At 37.9% G+C, this 20,404-nt stretch overlaps 1 protein-coding gene across 4 annotated transcripts in view; it reads right to left on the reverse strand.

Moving 5' to 3' along the window:
* The window catches only part of CACNA2D1 (calcium voltage-gated channel auxiliary subunit alpha2delta 1), a 354,960-nt gene extending 338,092 nt beyond the window's left edge, over positions 1–16,868 (reverse strand). For all 4 annotated transcript variants that reach the window (XM_088165884.1, XM_088165883.1, XM_088165882.1 and 1 more), the window contains exon 1: positions 16,252–16,868. In XM_088165884.1, coding sequence (XP_088022010.1) covers positions 16,252–16,346 — 95 coding nt within the window. In that variant the 5' untranslated portion in view covers positions 16,347–16,868. The remainder of the gene's footprint in view (positions 1–16,251) is intronic.
* Between the last annotated feature and the right edge of the window lie 3,536 nt (positions 16,869–20,404).

A 20,404-nucleotide genomic window follows, 5' to 3' on the forward strand; every position in this document is an offset into this window, starting at 1 on the left:
GAATAAGGAAGCCAAATGGCCTTTAAGTATTCCCCAGTGTTCAATAAACTATATTTATTGTTGGCCAAGCTTAATTTATGCTTCAGTAACTACTATTTTTCCAGAAAATAAATGGAAAAGCTTTTTTTTCCCCATCAATAGAAGATTAAATCCATACTTATTTGTTAAAAATTAATGATGTGGGTGTATGTGTGAGTGTGAGAATATACTCAATCCTCATGAAAAATGTTAAATACTTCTAAATGTGGATGTTTCAGTTTGGACACACAGCATGGGAAGCAATTGCAGAAATAACTCTGAATCTTCTCATAAGCAACCCTAATTATTTGCCTACCACTAGTAGTAGTTTTAACCACTAGTCAGTAGTTACACTTATCTGCTAAGTGTACATAACTAATTTTTATGTAGGCATAAACTTTATTTACACAGAGGCGAGAGGCAAATGAATATAAGAACACATGGAAGATAATGAACTTGCATTCAGCTCAATAAAGAGCTAAAGGCTCAGAGAGGAAATCTGTGTATGATCCACACACATACAGCAGTTCTGTGTATCATAATGTCACAGGAACAATTTCAAACTATATAAGGTAAAAATTATGGTTTTGGTGGTATCAACATGCATTTTGCCATCTACATCTATGCATTTCCCCCACAGTTTAAACGACAGAGGATTAAGTGATTCCATACTTGGGAGAAAACAGAATTCAGAGCAAGGGCATGTCCTGGTGCCTGGCATGGTGCAGAGTGGCAATGACATGTCTGGTGCAGACCAATAAGCAGAAGCTGAGATAACCATGCCATACATCTAAGGTCACACAGTCATTAGCTGCTTATTAAAGGACCTTATAAATTTAGGTCTGAAGTACAGTTTATATTTTTGAAAAACTTTTCTTTGTGCTTTTTGTTGTTTTTCCTTGGAGGTCATGCAGATTAATATTTAATCTTTTGTAATTCTGCAGTTAAGACTATTCTACTAGTTATCCCATTCTTCATTATGGGGAAGTAGGATACTGTGCTGTATAGTCTCAATACCATTTCCAGCAGAGAAATCCAGCAAAACATGTTACAACATATCACATCCTATTCCCACCCAAACCAATGGATCTCAGTGTACTCATACACAGGATGTGAGCCTGAACAGCTGTGAACATTTCACTGAAACTGAGATACAGAAATTTAAGTCTCTTCCACCGATCACCGTCTGAAGACAAAATGGGTCCATAATGGATGTACTTTAAAAAAATAATGTAGCTCCTTTAAAAAATTAGCTGTGCCCAGTCTTACAATTATGTTTTTCCTATCTGTTGCATGGCCTGACTGTTCAGAAATATTCACATGCAAAAACAACTGCAGCATAACAATGCTAAGAGAGATCTATGAAGTTTTATGAAGTCCTAAAGGGTGACAACGTACTTTTACAAAGCACTAAGAGCACTGTAGTAAATATGGGCAAATATTTACTGCTCTTTCCTACCTGTCACTAATGGAGCCATCTATGACAGACATTATACCATTCTCCTGGGTACTAAGCCATGTCTCTCCTATATTGATAACTGCAATGAACACATAGGAGAAAAAAAATATAGAATATTTTGGCTGTCTTGCATAATGGTAGAGGTGCACACACATTAGTACACATAACATTGCTCCTGCCATTACTTATTCCCCTACAGGTATTATTAGGGAAAACCCTCAGGAGACATAAAATATACTGCTTTATCATTACTAGGGATGCTGTTTCCCTGAAAAACCTTCTGTCTGAGGATCTCTGCCTCTTTCTCATAAGTTTCTTTCACACAGAATCTGTAGTGATACAGGGACTGTTCCTGTTGTTTGGAGGCTGGGTTAGTAAGAACAGAGACACACATACATATATACAGGAAAACTCAGTCACCTGGCCTGACACACTTCATTGACATACCTCAAACTGAATCATACACAACAGATTCAGCCATATTAGATCCATAAAGGCACCAGACATACAAAAAAATGATGCAACAGATTATATTCTGTACATAATTTCTATGAATTTTTGAAATTTTTTTACCACCATTCAGAAAACAAGAGTTCCACACCATTTCCATGGAGCTTTAGCATTATTTTGTTCCATGGCATGAGAACAGAAAAGGTCAAGTTTAATATCATTAAAAGGTGTTACCTAAGACAAAGTGAAAGCTAGTCAACATCACCATGCTTCTCTGGAGTAGACTGGCAACAAAGATAACACCTACAGAAGCCTTTAATATAATCCACAACTCTTCTACTAAAAGAAGAATTCAGAAATAATGTAGAAACAGAGTCCTAGAATAGTCTGGGTCAGAAGGAACTTTCAAAGGCCATCTAATCCAACTCCCTGGAATGGGCAGGGACATCTTTAAGTACATCAGGTTGCACAGAGTCCTGTTGAAACTGACCTGAAATGTTTCCAGGTAACATGCTTTATCAGTCTTATTTTGTAATACTTTCTTCAGATCAAGTACCTAATTTAGTACTTGACCAAAAAAAACCTGAAAGACTACCATAGAAATATTTTTTTTAATCTCCTACTATGACACCATTCCATACTTATACCTTTTAAGGGAACTTAAAAATGAAAAGGTTTTTAGTTTTTTTCCGTTTTAAAAATACACCAGTTGAAAATAAAAAAGTTGGGAAATGGAAAAAAGTACTGTCCAGCTCTCAAGTAATACAGCAGAGAGCTTTTGCTCTTTCGTATTTCTCTTCAGTACAAATTTAGAAGCTTAACATTTCAGAAGCACCAGGACAGCTTTTAGAGAATGGATCCACAAGATATTTAGTTGTAATGCCAAGGCATTTTGAATATTTAATCTGAATTTTCCTTACCTTAACTTGCAGGCTAAAATCTGTGAAGTATCTGATAGCCTGAATATGCCTTCATAATTTTAATGGCAATAAGAATTCAGCCCTTTATTCTAGCAAAAATCAGCACTTACACAGCATATTCCAAACAATTGTACAAGCAATTCTCCATGCCCCTTTGAAGAATTCACTGATGAAGGAGAAAATAGGTAAGAATGAAAAAGAACCAGACCGCAAAACTCTTGTATTATTATAAATAAATGGTTTGGAAGCTTTAATCCAGTCTAGTTTACAACTTTGAAACTATGTAAATTCAAATCAAGTCTAGATTTGAGATGCATAGAATTGAGCTTTTCTTCTAAAAAGAAAAGGTAAGCAGCAATGATAAGTATTACATTTGCACAGTGGCAGACAAGTAGTGGTGAATTATTTGAGCTGAGGGGAAAATCAGGTGGCCTTTAGATTGCTGGCTTTAAAGCTCCTGAGATTTTTTTTTACTGTATCATTTCAATATCATTTCAGACTCTCAGAGAACTACCCAAACAATATAAAATAATGATACTTCACTGTAAATAGCCCTTATTTTTGCATTGATTTTGTTTAGATAGGCATTGAGTACTAAAAAGATTGTGTAATTGCTACGCTCTGAAAACAGACAGCATTATCAGCCAAGAAAACCCTCATTAGTTCATTATCCAATTTTCCCAGGTGAAAGAAATGTTGCATGGAGAGTGTGTCTGTGTCAAATCACATAGTGACAAACCACAAACTGAATCTATCTAAATTACTGTTGAATTAGAAGCTCTATTTCACAGCAACAAACAAAACTGTGTACCTCATGCAGTCTAGATTTGCCTACCAAATATTTGTTTTAAGAACTTTGGAGTAAAACACATTTAAAATACTGCAAGTTCTGTGGGGTTTTTTGTAGGGTTTTTCTCTTTGTTTTTCTAGGGGGTTTCTTTCAAGAAAATTCAAGGTTTAATTTATTACTTTGCAGACATTGTAGGAAGGTTTCAATATAAGTAATGAAGAACTGCTTTATTTTAAGCAGTCTTTGAGGGATATTGCAGATGATCCTGGTTTGCAGGTTAACTTTTTGGCCATTAAGAAAGCCTTGAATAAGTTCTATCCAAATACACATCCCTTAATATTAGTGCCTACACTGAATCTGGATCCGGTACACAAGAAATCTAACATGTAAAGTACTGAAATCTGCTAAATGTGAATGGTTTCTCAAGAAATCATCACACAATTAAAATACAGAGCTAGAAACACAAGAAGTTTGACTTCACTTTTTTAAGTAGGTAACTAGAACAGCGAGTATATTGCTGATATTTAATGTTTGTTAATTTTCAGGAAAAATTCCAGCTAGAAAATAATTCCTGCCCAGCACAAGGCTATAGCAATTATTGAAGTCACACAGCACAAAAAACATGGTAGCAACCATGAAAAGGTGAAATAAGGTCCTAGCGATACAAAAATTCCAAACATCTCAAAATATCTCTTTATCATAGCTTTTGGCTTCAGAGAATAGCTTTGGCTAATGGTTTACTTTCAGTTCCCAAAAGCAGATGCTCCTACTCTCTCTCCATGTAGTGGCAACTATTACTAGTTTTACCTCACAAAAGACAAGGTATGTCTTTTGCAGCTTTACCAAAGTTATCTACAAAATCCCCCAGTTTAACAGTGGGGCTGCATTTTGAGTTATATTCTCAATGAAAGGTGTTTCCAGAAGAAAAAAAGAATACAGTTGGTTTTGCAACTGAAGACAGGATCAGAGTGAAGATGTTATAAGAAAAAAAATTTAAGGCTTAACACCGTTTCTTTTCTCACTATTCCTAGTTTTCAAGTGTTTAAGCTTTAAAACTGGATAACCTACTTTTAACTTTTTTTAAAGTTTTTCTAAAGGATTTTTTTTTAATATTGATCATCGTTTTATTCCATAAACACATTATTCCCAGAGAGAGTAATGGAACAATTATTGAGTAGAATAATGTTCACTAAAACGAAATAGAGCCCCAGTTCATGAGATGTGTGGAACAAAATATTCAATCATCAATGTTTAACCTGCAACATCAAAAGCATCACTAATGAATACATAAAGTGTTTGTAGAAGTATGGATACCTACAAGAATAACTGAGCATGTTTGTCCAAGACTACCTTGCAGGTCATAAAAGTACTTTATTCTATCAATATATAGACTTATGAAAGGAAAGAAAATGCTATCAGCAAAACACCTGCAAGCAAATTATTGTTCCATATATCCCCTACAGTATTCTTTATGGTCATTTGTTAACCAAAACTCTCACCATCCATGCAAGGAAGTGATGGTGCTTTTAATCCTAATTTTTCAGACTGGGAGAGTGTATTTATACAAGGATCATATATAAAAGTTAAGACACTGGCCAAGTGCTTCTATTAGCAAAGCAGCTATCATATCAGAATTTCACCTCATGTCCCCATAAAGCATCATTATCATCTTTCACAGCAAATCCAGCTTCACTGAAAACAAATATAGTTTGTCTATAAATTTCTTGCTGATTTTAATTCTAATTACCCAAAAACTCAAGACTTCATACCCAAAGATTAATTATTACTCAGTTGTGCATAACGAGGGGTTAAATTAAATTACTTCTATCATTCCTATAATTCCAAATTACGTTCTACAACTAATTGCTTAAGAAGAAAAAAAACAAAAACAAAACTACAAAAAAGTACACTCGTGAAAGCCACTTAAGAGTAAACCTGCACATTACTAGACGTTACAGTACTTTGAAAAGCAAAGCATTTCTTCCTTACAATTCCACACTTTTATTTAATAAAATTATGTTTCTTCCTAATCTGAGGTAACGTTTTTCAGTGCCTTTTAGCACATTATGAACTTCTTTTTCACATGGACACTGCTCAGTGGGGCACAGACAATGAAGTGGTGTCAGAGCTTATCACTTAAAAGGAAGACAAATTACCACATCTGATATCACACATGGTTTCCTTGGGATATCTTATTATTCCCCTCTGCAAAGCCTAATACAATCATGTATTACATTTTATTTTATGTAATTTTCACAATCAAGCCTTGACATTGATGACTCATTCTGTTGAAATGAAACCTGTATGTGTTTAATCAGAAATTATTTTATGTGGATTCATCCTTGTACTCAGGATTTAAATGATACAGGACTGATACCCATTATGCTGAAATTACACTGGTGGAAAGAAGGATGAAATTGGGTACCCAACCATTTCCAAAGACATTTTTACAGTATATCCTAGACATATTCTTAGTCACGCACAGATCCCTCATGTATTTCTAATCAGTCAAAAGAGACCAGATTCTGTCTTCAATTATCACAAACCTTTTCCCTATGTGTATATTACAGTGAAATCTCCTTAAGATATGTTCCTGCACATATTAGTGATTCTCCCCCAGCTTATACACCTACCACATAATTTAAAATATGTTCACAACAGATAAAAAATTCTAACCAAGAATATGCTATTGCAAAAAAAGTGGCTTGGTAAATAACAAAAAAAAAAATTAAAAATAAAAAGGTAAGAACTACACTTCTATTGCTACTATCTGTAGCAAACAAAAATAATTGCATTAAAACCTATTTTACTCCTGCTTGAAATCTTAAGAGTCTTGGTGACTGTCAGGTAATTAGTCATTGCTGTTTATCATCTTACTGCTACTAGTCTGTAAACAGAAAAAATTATGTACTTCTTTTACCATCTTTCTTATAGAAACAGGACACCTTTGCTTTATTAAACACATTGATTCAAGCAGGATGACAATTTGGGTGTCATTCCCATTTTAGAAATGGAATAAAACCAGCAGTAGCCTGTGCTGTGAAAGAAGCAACAGATTATGTTAACGAGCTCATGTCACAAGCCCTTGTTCAGTATTGTATCTAATATTGTCTCTTTTTCAAGTATGGAATATTCACAATACAAATTTCAGAAAATCCCGGGATCCACAGCTCCCAGTGCTTTCCACAGTGGAGAAGGAATTGGCACGACTGGCAAAGGAGTGCAGTGAGCGCGCGGCGTAGGCATGAGTCACACACTGGCTTCTCTTCACGATACCGTCTGCAGAATTTTGCTGACTCCTGTTAGTTTCTAAAAATGCTGTTAAGCTTATGTTTTGCAATCTGTGTACATCCAAGAAGTACAGATCGTGGGGATTATCTTCTTCCAGTCTCCAGATCACAAGTTACCAAAAGAAGCAGATATGATGGTAACTTTTCTACAAAGATTCTATTAAAAACCGCTTTGAGAACCAGGTAAACCAGGAGTACCATCCATCCAGGAAAGGATTGGCCATGCAAGTTTCTGAGGTAAAGTGGGAATATAGCAAATAAACATCTTAATAAATTAGTCTTAACAGCTTAACAACACTTTTCAGCTACAGAAGGCTTTAGAGGCATTCGCTAACAAATTAATCTTGACAATAAACCCTTGCCTGACTAAATGGTAAGATACTGAAGTTTCCTACTTTACTGAGAGAAATTAATATCAAAATCTAAGGTCCAAAATTTAAGAAATAAAGTCAGGTAGATAATACTAAAGAGAGGCATTTAATGATAAAAAAGCTCAGCCATGATACACACAATTCAGGATGTACATCAGAAAAAAAAATGTAAGAATAGTAATGATTAAATAAATTACAGTCTACTGCCTCTTTTTTGCTTTTTTTCCCCAACATTGGCATCAATTGGCACTAAATTAATTTCTAAGAAAAGTCTCAGATCAAGAAATACTTCTGTATTAAGAAACACACATACAGGTAACCAACCTAACATGGGATTCTTTCAACAGAAGATGAGGGTGCAAGAAGGTTCATTGCTCAATCCACTTAGTTTCCATTCCTACAAGGATTATTCTTCACTTTGACCTGTCTTTGGAAAAAAATCTAAAGAACTTGTTTAACCCATATGCAAAAATTAATAAAATTACAAGTGAGGCTAACAGAAAAAATGGATGTTCAATAAGCTCTGCCTAAACTACTCTACTTACCAATGAATATTATGTATTATATTTTATTCTACTTAAACCAACTGAAAGAAAACTGCCATATACTGCAAAAAAAGAGGAACTTTTGCATTAACATCCACATGAAAAACCAACACATTTCTGGATTAAACTCACAAAACTGAGTTTTAAGGGCAGAGCATTCCTCAAGTAACGAGCATTCCCTCCCAGTATGGGGATGTATTTAGGATCCACAAGACTTCTACCAAATAACTACCCCAATCCACACTGAGGGAAAATTACTATTGTGAGGCTTCATTAAGCCATTTGCAAAATAAACCATTTTTCTCAACACTGGTCCACAACAGAATATCATTAATTAAAAGTTGCCTATTAGTGGACTGTGGTACTTATCCCTCAACATTTTGACTGGTCTCATGGAACATTGGACCTACATGTCCAGGAGTGACCTGCAAGACTCAAGGAAGGAAAAATAAGAACCCTAATTTTGTAATTCATACTTCCTGTCATCTCTTTTTCATTACACTTCTCGTTCCCGCAGTGTTGATAACACAATTCATCCATTTCAGACTGCAAAATGTTTCACTTCAACAATCTTCGACAGAACTGCTCCCGTGACTCAGTTCCCTCCTATGGAAAAGGTTGGAATTTCTAATCAAGAGTCAACATATACCTAGTGTGGCAAATTTCTTCTCATTTCAAGAATGAAGAAAACTTCCCTTTTACTGGTTTGTTTAAGACTACCTTAGTGTATAAAGAAAAATGCAGCATGGTATTAATAGTGACAATTTGGAACAGTGGCACGACTTGATTTAGGCTTTATTATTGCCACCATCTTTAGCCACAGATCTTTTGTAACCTTATTTTTATTTCCTACCTGGAAGAATATTTAGTCCATGCTATCAAAATATAATAAAAATCCAAGTAAAAATAAGGGCAGGAGAGATATCACTGGGGAACATTTTAAACTTCTAGACCAGTCTAGGGGGAACATGGACAGGGAAAATAGGAGTATTTCAGTTCAAATATTGTTTGGATGAATCAAGTCTAGCTTTTCTGCTTTAAATAAAAATTCACATAATTTATCATCGGATCACTACAAAAACTAGACTGTGGACTCAGCAAGTCCTTTATGTTCTTACTTCTCAAATCAGGTCAAAAGTGAATCAGATTTTATTATAATGAATAAATTTGAGAGACTCTGCTCACAGATTTCAACTGAAGCATTTTATGCTGATAAAAAGGACCACTAATCTAATATATACCTCCATGTTACATCTAATAAAGGCTGTGCAAAAATTATTCTTAGTTCATATGATCAATAGGACACATTTTTTTAAAAATCATCTCCTTTCTGTGTTTTTGGATGAACATTCATGGTTCTGGAGAAACAAAGGAAATTTCCAAAAATGGAAAATTCTTAAATCACTATGCAGAATATCTGTTACAAATCAGACTTTAGTTCTTATGCTACCCAACTCTCAAATGAGAGGGAGTGAGAATGCAATTTAAAGAGGGTGAAAATCCAATAAATCACTTTTTATAGTAGTCAGCAATATTACAACTTCACATTCACATTCTATGGTTATTTCAGGCCTGCCTCAGATTAAAAAAAAGTCTGATTTTGAATTACTGTAATTAACTGCAAAAGCTTGCTGATTTGTTGATGCAAAATAATGTCAATCATTTTCATAAACTTGTTAGAAACTTTGTAAATAAATAGGAAAAAATGATACAAGGAACAGAAATTCACTCTTTGTCATGAGTTTGTTGGCATGAAGAGAAAGGTGTTGTAAGGACGGACATAAGCAAAAACCATGGTCCTCCCTCTCTTTGCCATCATTAGTGTAACATTCTCAAACAGTGAGCCATATCTTGTCACAGAATGCCTGTGAAAGAGAGTCTATTTTACATTTCACCCCAAAAATGTACTAAGTCTGGAAGGCAGAAGGAAAGGAAAGAAGGTGTGAAACACTGAATTTTCTTAGAAGCAGAGTAGGTCAAAAAATAATTTGGAAAGCACTGAAGAAAGAAAAGAAAAATCCCTCTTGAGCTGAAAAGCTGCAGGCACATGCCATTAATTTTAGCTATTAAAAAGTGCTGAAGTGTATTTTGAAAATCTTCAATCTTGTAAAGATTTTTCTGAGAGTATCAATGGGACTTTTTCATTTCAGGGTACAAGCAGCACAGTCTGGCCTTAAATTGAGAATATACAACCCATGAACATTACTGAAGGAGAAGTGCTGTTGACAGTAATTTTACTATCAGTGTTATGTATTTTCACCTTAAATGTCAGCCGCCCCTGCAGCACTACTGTGTGCATTACACGGTACTGCGTAACAGAAAAATCATATTCTGCAAACAATATTCAATCCAGTTCTCCTTACTACTGGAAATCAGGAGGGAAAGAAGAATCATAACTCCCCCTCAAAGCAATGACCAATTTGCTACAGTAGGCAATGGCACAACTGATGCAAAACTTGGCTCTTGATCTGATCCTACAAAACAGAGAATTGCCCTGTGCATGTTTGAGGAAAGTTGAATGGGATCAGGCTCTTTAATAGATTCAGCAACAGAGATAAATCAGAGCTGTAATCTCAAATGCAATTCATTTAAGTATTCATTGATACCTGTCTTGCAGCAGCTGTAGAAGAAATGAAAAAGCTGATACAGGAATAGACTAAGAGTGATCTAAGACAGAACACACAGGCACTGCCCAGGGCTGGGGCACAAATGCAGTTCGTGTTTTGTACTTCTTTCAAGGTGCTAGTTTATTTTACCAGAACACTAAGGACACTGTGCTGTCATTCCTTCTATCAAGATGTCTGATTCAGCATTTGTAAAAGGCATAAATTAATTATGGCATCTGACTTTACCAAACTGTAACTATTGTCCAGTAATTTTATTCCAGGGTTGTTTTCTGGTAATTTTTTTTCTTCTATTAAAGCAAATTTATTAACAAGGCACTAGAAAACAACATTTTCTGCCATCAAAAAGATCACCTTTTGTCACAAAGGTCTTTATGAGCACTCTAAACACAACATGCAGCTCGAGCATAGGGGATCAAAAAACCAGGTACTGCTGCAAAGAAGTACAAAAGAGTCTGGGGCTCAATTCTACTTCTAATATGGTCAGCAACAGAGAGAATGAGTCATTTTTCTCTACTAAAAATGCTTCTAAACTGCAATATTTATCTCACAGAGGTTTAAGTTAAATATTGGTGTAATATACCAATAGAAGGTAACACTACCTTGGATACGGATTCTCGCAGAAGGCAAGAGAGGATCAAGGCACAAACCATGTCAGTTACCAGTGGGCAACCTGAGTCTGGGTGGGCTCTTTGTTACAAAACATTAAAGCAGTAAGAATCTGACCATGCTTCCATCAATTTAAAATGTTCTGTGAGATAATATTTTTAAGTTCTGTACAACAGACCTTGTATTTAACAATGAATACATTTCAGGCTAATGTGCTGCCAAGCTCCAGCTCTCTTTCTAGCAGCTGAATTCTTGGATAAAATCATTTTGCAGGGTATGAGCAATGCAGCTCTGAAAATAGCATCACTGCAAAATGAAAGATGGCAAGAACCTCTACAATGCTGATTTATTTCAATGAAATTTCATCTTTTATGATTAGTATCTATTTTGATGTTTTCAGCTGAATTTTCATACTTAATAAAATGTAAATCTATATAACTTGTTAATTCTGAGGCTCCAGCATAAATACCTAGGAGTGAAACAAACAAAGAAATTGCCCATTCACAATTTACCATAAAATATGCAAAACAGGAAAATGCTTTGTGGACCCAAATAATTTGCATTTATCATCCCCACATTTACAGGGGCATTAAAAAATTTAAAACAAAAATAAAACCTACCACACAATCAAAAGAAACCCACCGAAACACCAAAATAAACACCACCAATCAACAAGCTGTTTCATACTTATTCTAAGTATGTTTCCACTAGACGAACGGATTAGAACAACACTAAAATATCAGTGGGTTTGAGCATCTTGCATAATGTTCAGCATTTAGACGTGCTGCTGAGAAAACACTAAGAGGTGATATTGCACTTCCCAGATTCTAAGTAGATTACATCTTTTGGCTCTCTTTCCAATTCACTGATATGAAGGTACACTTCAGTACTTTATTTTTTCCTAATAGTGAACATTTTTAAATAGATTGAGAAAAAAAACAATTTCCCAATGAGAAAGAGCCTGATATTTTATTATCCATTAATACGGCAGTCTTTTCTAATTAACATCACCAGCTAAATTCACATTCTTCTGTCACAGACTTTAAGCTATAAACGGGATTTTATGCATATGAGAGGTATCAAAATCCCTAAGTCTGACAGTAGAAAGAGATGAAAAGAAAACATCATAAATGTCATCTGTCTACCTTTGGTCACTGGTGCCATACAGAAAGTGATGCTGAGATCAAGCCCAGCCACACTCTCAGCAGGACCTACACTTGTTAGGTCCATGTGCAGAAGCCAAAAATACGAATGTCCCAGTTGTGCAAGCCCTAATTCATGTGACTCATATAGACTTCCCTGAGTTGTCCTAATGACACCAAAACAGTAAAGATGATTCATGCAAGTAAAAAATGGGAATACACAACTTCTTTTCTAAAAATGTCTTGTCTGCATACATATAGATATATGCTCATATGTATACTATTTTTATCTTTATATTATTTTTATCCACCAATGTTTTACACAATTTATGTAAGTGGCAGATCTGTCTTGAATATAATATTTAATGCAATGCATACATACAGAACAAGTGAATGAAGAGGAAAAAATGTTAAAAGATAAAGGAAAGAGAGAAAAGGAGCGGCAGAGGAAAATTAGAGAGGGGATAAAGACATTAAGATATATCCATATATATCTATATGATGTAGTAATTACAGAAGCAGTCCCATTGATTTTGAAAGGCTTCATCTGTAGGTTTATAAAAATTAAAATATGCTTCGTTTGAGTGGGGTTTTTTTTAATCATACAAACAGGTTTATTATCATAAAGGAGAATGTGTATCGTTATGTAGTACATTACTCTCTATCAGTAAGAATATCAACACATGTTGTGCAAAAGGATACTTAGGAACTACAAGATATACTTAAATTCAAGACTGTCTTGATGCAGTACAAAGAAAAGAGCAGAAATAAACTGAGTCTTCTGCTATCATTACCAGGCAACATACAAGCCTTGTATATTTATTAGTGTGTTTATGTGAAGTCTGTACAGATGTGAATGATAAATAAATATATGTGGCTACAAAAAATAAGTGCTTTGCATACTGTGATAGCAGCAGTGTGGTTATAGTGCCAGGAGTACTATACAATAGTCTCATCTAAGTGCAAAATATCTGCTCTCTTGCAGGTGTAATTGAACGATTTTGAGTTGCTGTGTTAAAAGTAAGAACATGGTATCTTGTACCAACAAACAGATCCCTAACACATGACACAATTAATATGATACATTTAAATGGAATGCAATATGCATCAATCAGCAGCTAAGCCTTATAGCTCAGATCAAGACACAATTACTACTATACTTAAATAGTTTATTAAAAAACAGTCTTCAATATTTGCAGTGAAATATTTCAACACTGGAAGCAAGGAATGCAATACCACCTGCTCAGATTTTCAATGAAAAATTAATGCTACCATTTCATACAACACAAACCTGCACCTGAAATTCTCTGTATTTTGCTGTGTAAACATATCAGGGCCTTTTTGCCATATCAGAGAATTAAAATTAATCATATTACTGAGATTCTATCAAACAGGCATCGCATAAACCTTCAGCATTTTATGCTAAGAATACTACATGCTTCTATATTATTATATTGGTGATAGGGACTTCTGAATGTTTTAGTAAAAGCACATGTTAAAATATTTATTAATGCAGAAAAAACAGATGACTGAAGGAAAAGTGATTGTAAAATAATGAGTTGTTGAAGAAATCATACACTCTATAGCCCTGAATATGCACATTTTTCACACAACAACTGGGAAATCCTGCTTCCTCAGACCAACTTTTTCACTAAGAGAAAAAAGAGACTGAAAATAATGGGGAGAAAGTAAGTAGCTAAGCACATAATATCAGCAAACCTCCAGTTCTTCAATTATTCATATCCTTTCTTTCCTTTATTCTCCTCTCCCGCGTTTTTTTATTCCTATTTTTAGTCTTCTTAATATATAATATCTTTTACATTAAGAGCATTTGCGTCACTTCTCTTTGTTCTTCCCCATTTGTAATTTTTAGTAAGAAATGAAACACTGCTGTCAAGTTTTAAAAAAGAATAGAAAAATTGTGTTCTCCTTCACCTGTTACATCATTACTTTTTGCTAAGCACTCTCCCTGCATCAACCTGTTGTGTGCTGCCTTCTAAACAAACTAAGCCTCGCCTGTACTTTGATTCCATTTCAAAGGGGAAACACTACTATGAAGGATGCACAGTCGCTATAGATTGTTACTGCAATATTTCAATGGAATAACAATGAGAAAAAAGACAGACAACAGCAAGTAGATTGTGCAGAACATGGAAATGTTGATGACTAACATAGTATTCTGAATTACTTTATCATAGGTATAGTTATAATTAAAGTTATATGTTTCACTGTTGTCAATTTCTATTGTCATGACTGCCAATAAAGGTAAATTCGGAAGGAAATTAGCAAAATTAGATGGGAGACAAAACCAGTTTTAAAGGAATATCACATTCTTATGTAAAAAGCGATCTGGACTTCTATTTGAAATTATATATATTCCTTTTGTATTATATCCTTTTAATTTCACTGAGTTCCATTTTTCTTTCTCATTTAAACCGAGAAAAATCCACATAGAAGATAAATTGTAATTAGTTGTGTATGACAACCTTATCAGCTCAGTGAGAAACCATAAATATCAGAGCTCATAAAACTGTAAATACGGGAGCTCAAACACAAGAAAACAATGAGTTAAAAAGCCCTGGGTTTGTATTTTGCTACACTTGCTTCTACATGGCACATCTTTATAAACTGCAACAGAAGAATGTTTGAAAAGGTAATTTTTCCTACAATGAAAGGCTGCATTTATTCAACTTAGAAGATACTAAGTGGTTATTCTACACTTATCTTTGTATTCCTTTCATTTAACAGTGCGAGCATCCCTTTGAGTCTTTCATAATGAAACCGATACTCAGAACTGAATCCAATTATAACAACCTACCAGCAGTACTAATTGGTGAAAATGCATTGCTGGTAATTACTGCAACCATCCTTCTGCCCAGGATGAACGACACCAATAAATTCTACCCAGTGCTAAACAGTAAGGAAAGACTACCATTAGCACTGTTTTTCTTATGTAAAATGCATTAAAGTGAGTCATCCACTTAAAAGTTACCTACTGGTAGCTTTAACCCAGATTCGGGGACTAAGGTAATGCTTCAAAAAAAACCCAACCAAACAAAAACAATATAAAAATAATGAGGTGAGAGAGAAGAAAAAGGAAGAAAACACGATCACATAGTGCTTTGCCGTGGATTTTTTTTTCCCTATCTGTAGGCGAATCTTTAATACGATGTATTGGCTTCCTTTTGCCTTTCTTTTATTGCATCATTATTATTTGATCTTTGCACTGCTCTGGGCAACACTTTCATGCTAATAATTCTGCAGCGCTTTGAAGATTTCTATCTCAGGGCCAGGCAAGGCGGCGATCTGCGTGCACCGCGAGCATCCTTCAGCTCTCGCGAAGGTATTTCTGAGAAGTACAGATCCGCAAGGCCATGGCTGAAGAAAACAGCTCTTCAGCTGTGTGGCTTTAGGCGAGCCAAAGCCCTCCGGCGGGACCAGGCGAGCCCCGAGCGCAGCCCCAGCCCCGCGGGTGCGCTGGAGCCCGGCCAGGCAGCAGGGAGCCGGCTTCGGGCTCGGAGCTCCCGGCCGTGCCCGCCCGCCCCGCTTCCCATGCCGGCCGCGGAAAGGAAACGAAATCCGCCTTCCGCGTGGATTTTAATAAAATTGCGAAAGTTTTCAGGTTTTTTTATAAACAGTGCTGGAGCTCTATCCGGGCTGGAATAACCTCTGTGGGAGGAAGGGGCGGACTCTGTGTAACTCGAAACTTTCTTCTCGACAAGGATGACCTGACGGGGTGTATTTGGGAGCCGCTCCGGAGCGGGATTCCCAGGCGAAGCCTTTTACCTCAAAAGTCCCGCCGCCGGCCGTCACCGGAGCTTCCCCCTGCCGGCGACCGCCCCGGCGGGACTGTCAGCTACCCTGACTCTTTCCTAAGCAAAAGCTGCCCAAAACCTACAATTTTCCCCGATCGTCACTTTCCGCCCGCTCTAACTTGATTTCCCTTTGTATTGTCGCCGTCCCTGGCGCCGAGGAGCGCCCCCGCCCCGGCCGTGCCCCCGCCCCGGACCCCCGGGACCCCGCTGGGACTTACGTGGTGGCCGAGGGGAAGGGTCCCTCCGAGGAGTGGTTCATCACCAGGGACTGGAAAAGTGTCAGGCTAAAGACCAGCAGCCAGCCAGCAGCCATCTTCCTGATCGAAGATCGATCCCCCTTCCCCAAGTCGGCGAGACGGCAATAATAATAAATTCAATTATCGTGTGTGGCGGTGCGGGGGGGGCCGTGGTTCTTTAAAGCCTCCTCCGCTCCCCCCACCCGCCCCCTCGCAGGAGGCGCAGCCCAGAGATGCGCGGAAAAGCGGGAGCGCGGCCGAGGGTGGGGAGGAGGAGGAGGAGAAACGATGGAGATCTGTGGGTGGAGTGGGGGAAGAGGCGAAACAGAGGAAAGAGAGAGAGCGAGAGATACTCCACTCTCTGCTACTCCAGCAGCAGCTCCAGCTCCATCTGATCCGCCGCCATCAGCGCTACTTTTGTAACAGATCCCACTCTGCGCGTGTGTGCGCGCGTCCTTCCCTGATTTATTCCACTGATTGCAGAGCAGAAAGAGGAGGAGAGAGGCAGGCGGGGTGGCGGCTCCTGAAAGAAGAGGAGGGAAGCAGGGGATAGAGTTGGAGACGGGCGGATCGCCGCGGGCTCCTGCCTTCCCTGGCGGCAGCGGGGAAAGTCGGGGGAGCAGCGGGGGCGGGCGCGGGCCCTGCGGCGGCCGCGCTCCATACAAGGCGCCCGGCAACTCGCGGCCGGGCCGGGCCGGGGCCGCGCTGCCGCCGCCCCGCCCCGCCCCGCGCAGCCCGCACGCTATTTTTAAAACCGCTTCATGCCTTTTTTTAATTCCAGCCCCCTCCTCCCTTCTCGGCGGCGGCAGCAGCAGCAGCAGCCGCGCACGGCCCGTGTGCCACCCAGTCTGGGCTGCGATTTAAATAGATATTCCATGGATGCGTCTGTAAATGCCGCGCTCCCCGCGGCCGGCTGGAGCAGCGCCGCTCAGCCCCGCGGAGCCGCCCCCGCCCTGCGCAGCGTCCCGGACACGCAGCCCCTCCGGGAGCCCTGGGGCTTCACCCCCGCCCCGCCGCATCCTAACCCAGAGACTCATTTCACATCCCTCTGGAAATTCGGAGGGCGCATTCCCTCTCCCCTCCTTTCGTTTGCCAGTGTTCACGCGCACCAGTCTCTGTGGCAACTATATGCTCTCGGTATAAATGTAGAAAGTAATCCAGGGAAATATTTCTTAGCTTATTTAATAAAGCAGTTAAAAGTTCAGTAACAAATTTTATTTTCTTTTCGATTTTTTGGGTTGGTTTTGTTGTTTTTTTGGTTTTGGGGGTTTTTTTTTGCATACATATTTATATTTTAATATATTTACTTAGTTCAACAGGTGAAAATGAAAGAGCAGACACAGTAGTCATTTTGTTTTCACGTTCTTTGTATTTAAGGATCACGTCTTGAATATATTAACTCACAACAATTTGTATAAAACAGGAGAGTGCTCATCTCTATTTTAAAGGTGGCAAAGGGATCAAAACTGAGATGCACAAATGAAGAATTGAGTGCTCACATTGCCTGGGCTCAAAGCCAGCACGATATTTCAGTTGCAATCTGTAAAGCATGCAGTCACTCATCTACATTGTTTCTGGATTGGAGCTGGCACTTGGGAGCTGGTGGGAAGAGCTCCTAGTTGTCTTCACCTATCCACCTACCTCTAGGTACGTAGGATTCAGGGTTTGGATGCAAGTCTGAAATAGCATTTTCTAAAATGATTCTTCAGCCTCAAGACTCAAGCAGTCTGAAGAGTATCTGTAGCTTTTGTAGGTTTCCATAGGCCTGACTGTTTTGCCACATGAAGTATACTTGGATACCCACCTGTAACTGCTCACCTGAGTACCTCTGCTTCCCCACAGGGATGTCAAGAGTCCAGCACCATCATGGCCCTGTGGCACAAAAGTCCTGTTTCACATGAGATGTATCTTGAGGAGATCTAAGGTAGAAAGATGGTGAGGTGTGGATAAAGGTCGTGGAGAAATGCACAGCGGAAAAGGGCTGTAGATGTGAACTAGTATAGGTTGCTTTACTTACTAAAGTAAATTTACTTAATAAATTATAAAGTAATTTACTTAAATAAAGTTCCTCATTTTTGGGCTCTCACACTAAGAGTAGCATTATCAGTATCAAGTTAACATCAATTCAGTTATGAACATGAATATCGAACAAAAATACTGATTCTGCTCCTTGATAGGACTCTGAAGTTTGGCTCAAGTTCATACCTAAATTCTGCTGAGTTACCAGGAACCAGATATTCCTCAGTTAGTTGTGTCCCAAAACCCCTGCAGTTTTTCAGCAGGAAACACAGTAAGGGATTAATACCGGGAGCACCCCTCCAGAATAAATGGGAATGCCCCTGGCTCCTTCCCTACCTGAAGGATTGAGCATATGACCATTTCTTCTCAGTGGGAAAGTGTTCTTGTTAAATTCCCAGCAGTGCTGCCCCCGAGGGCCACAGAGCAAGATGTGGGCACTGAGCTGAGAAAGAGGTGCTCTCCCAGGGGAGAACCCTCTGGAGTGGGCAAACAGAAAAGTATTCACATGTTGGTGTGGGAAAGAGAGGGTGCAAGTAACTATGCAAACACACACAGGAAATGGTTTCAGTAGGTTAGAATAAGCAAGACCACTCTTACTCACAAGTACCATATCAATATAATGTAAAGAACACCAGAAGATCAGGAAGTGATAATATAAAATAATAAATAGATAAGTAAATTGTTGCAAAGGAATGTTTCATTCATCATTAGTATCATTTTCTACACTTCTGATGCCTATAGAGCTTCTTAGAGCAATAATTATAGCTGCAAGTAGTTCTAACACCAGTAACACATGGCTAGCAATGGAACTGTGCAATGCATGGGTTGGTTGACACCCCACCTAGTACTGCAAGGTCTGGATTAAACAGTACTAATACACTGAACAACACCTGAAAAGTTAAAAAGATTCTAGAGGAAATGCTACTATGATTTAATAAAGAAGTATTCAAAGCTTCCAATCTACTGGCATATTTATAACTATATAATTTTTTACGCTCTGCAAGTTAATCCTACTGTGAAGAGTGTAAGTGAATGCCTGTGGAGCTCGCTGAAACTCAAGGATGAAAGAGAGAAGTTGTCCATATGTGACTCCAGCATGGAGCAGAAATACACAGGTTAGCTCCAAACAAGCTGATTGAGGTGTGGAGAAGCAGCCAGGGCTGGAAAATGGAGCTTGATAAGAGATATGGTGTTCTGGGAAGGTCTGTGATAGACAAATCAAGATCAACCTGCAAAGTTTTCAGGATTTACAAATCAACTTGAACTGAAGCCCAGTTTTTGAGAAAAGGTGGAATCAAATAACAATTTTCCTGTAAAATTAAGGCTAGAAGTCAGGTTATGAAGTTTTGCCTTTTTTTGAATCTGAAACTCAGGAATCCAATGCCAGCCTGAAGCATGGGGAAGAGCAAGCAGGACTTATTCCATGAGCAATTTGTTATTTACTAATCACCCAGTCTTTGATTCACCTAATTATTTATGGCTTATTTAATTTTCCAGGTATTTAGTAAAGATGAAGAATGTTTAGAAATGCTCACCTCATCCTACAGCTGTGTATAGACATGAGTAATAGGTCTCAAATGAGTTCCCACTACCTTCAATGAGAAAGTATATTTGACTTAAAACATAAAATAAGCAGATTTAAGTTTCTTGGTGTGTCTTCACCTTCCCATAATGCAGAAAAAAAGAAGCACAAATGTAGTTCCATCATGAAGTTTTAAAAAGCCGTTAAAGTCTCCTAAAGAATCAATTTCCTTACATTTGCTGATTAAAGTATTTTCATGTAAAGTCACTGTTTTAAATACAGGGCTTGTACTTCACAGTAATATTGCACTGCAGAAATTCTTATAATTTATCTGTGTTGAGATTCCTAAAGATCTATTACAGCTGACAAGTCTTTTTCTTTAAGCACTTGAATGACAAACAACAAAAGTAAATCTTTCTTCATTCTTACCTTACTTCATTCTAAATTGATTGCCTGCCACATCTGACCGAGACCTTTCTGTGAAGGAGCACAGGCGTGACAGGTATTGATATAATGAGGCATCTTACAGAAAGTTTGCTGTGTAGCTATTTGGTGGGCTTGGCAGGATTAGGCTTATGGTTGAACTCTTACCCT

Source organism: Sturnus vulgaris, chromosome 5 (assembly GCF_052056855.1).
Source record: "Sturnus vulgaris isolate bStuVul1 chromosome 5, bStuVul1.hap1, whole genome shotgun sequence".
Taxonomy (NCBI): Eukaryota; Metazoa; Chordata; class Aves; order Passeriformes; family Sturnidae; genus Sturnus; species Sturnus vulgaris.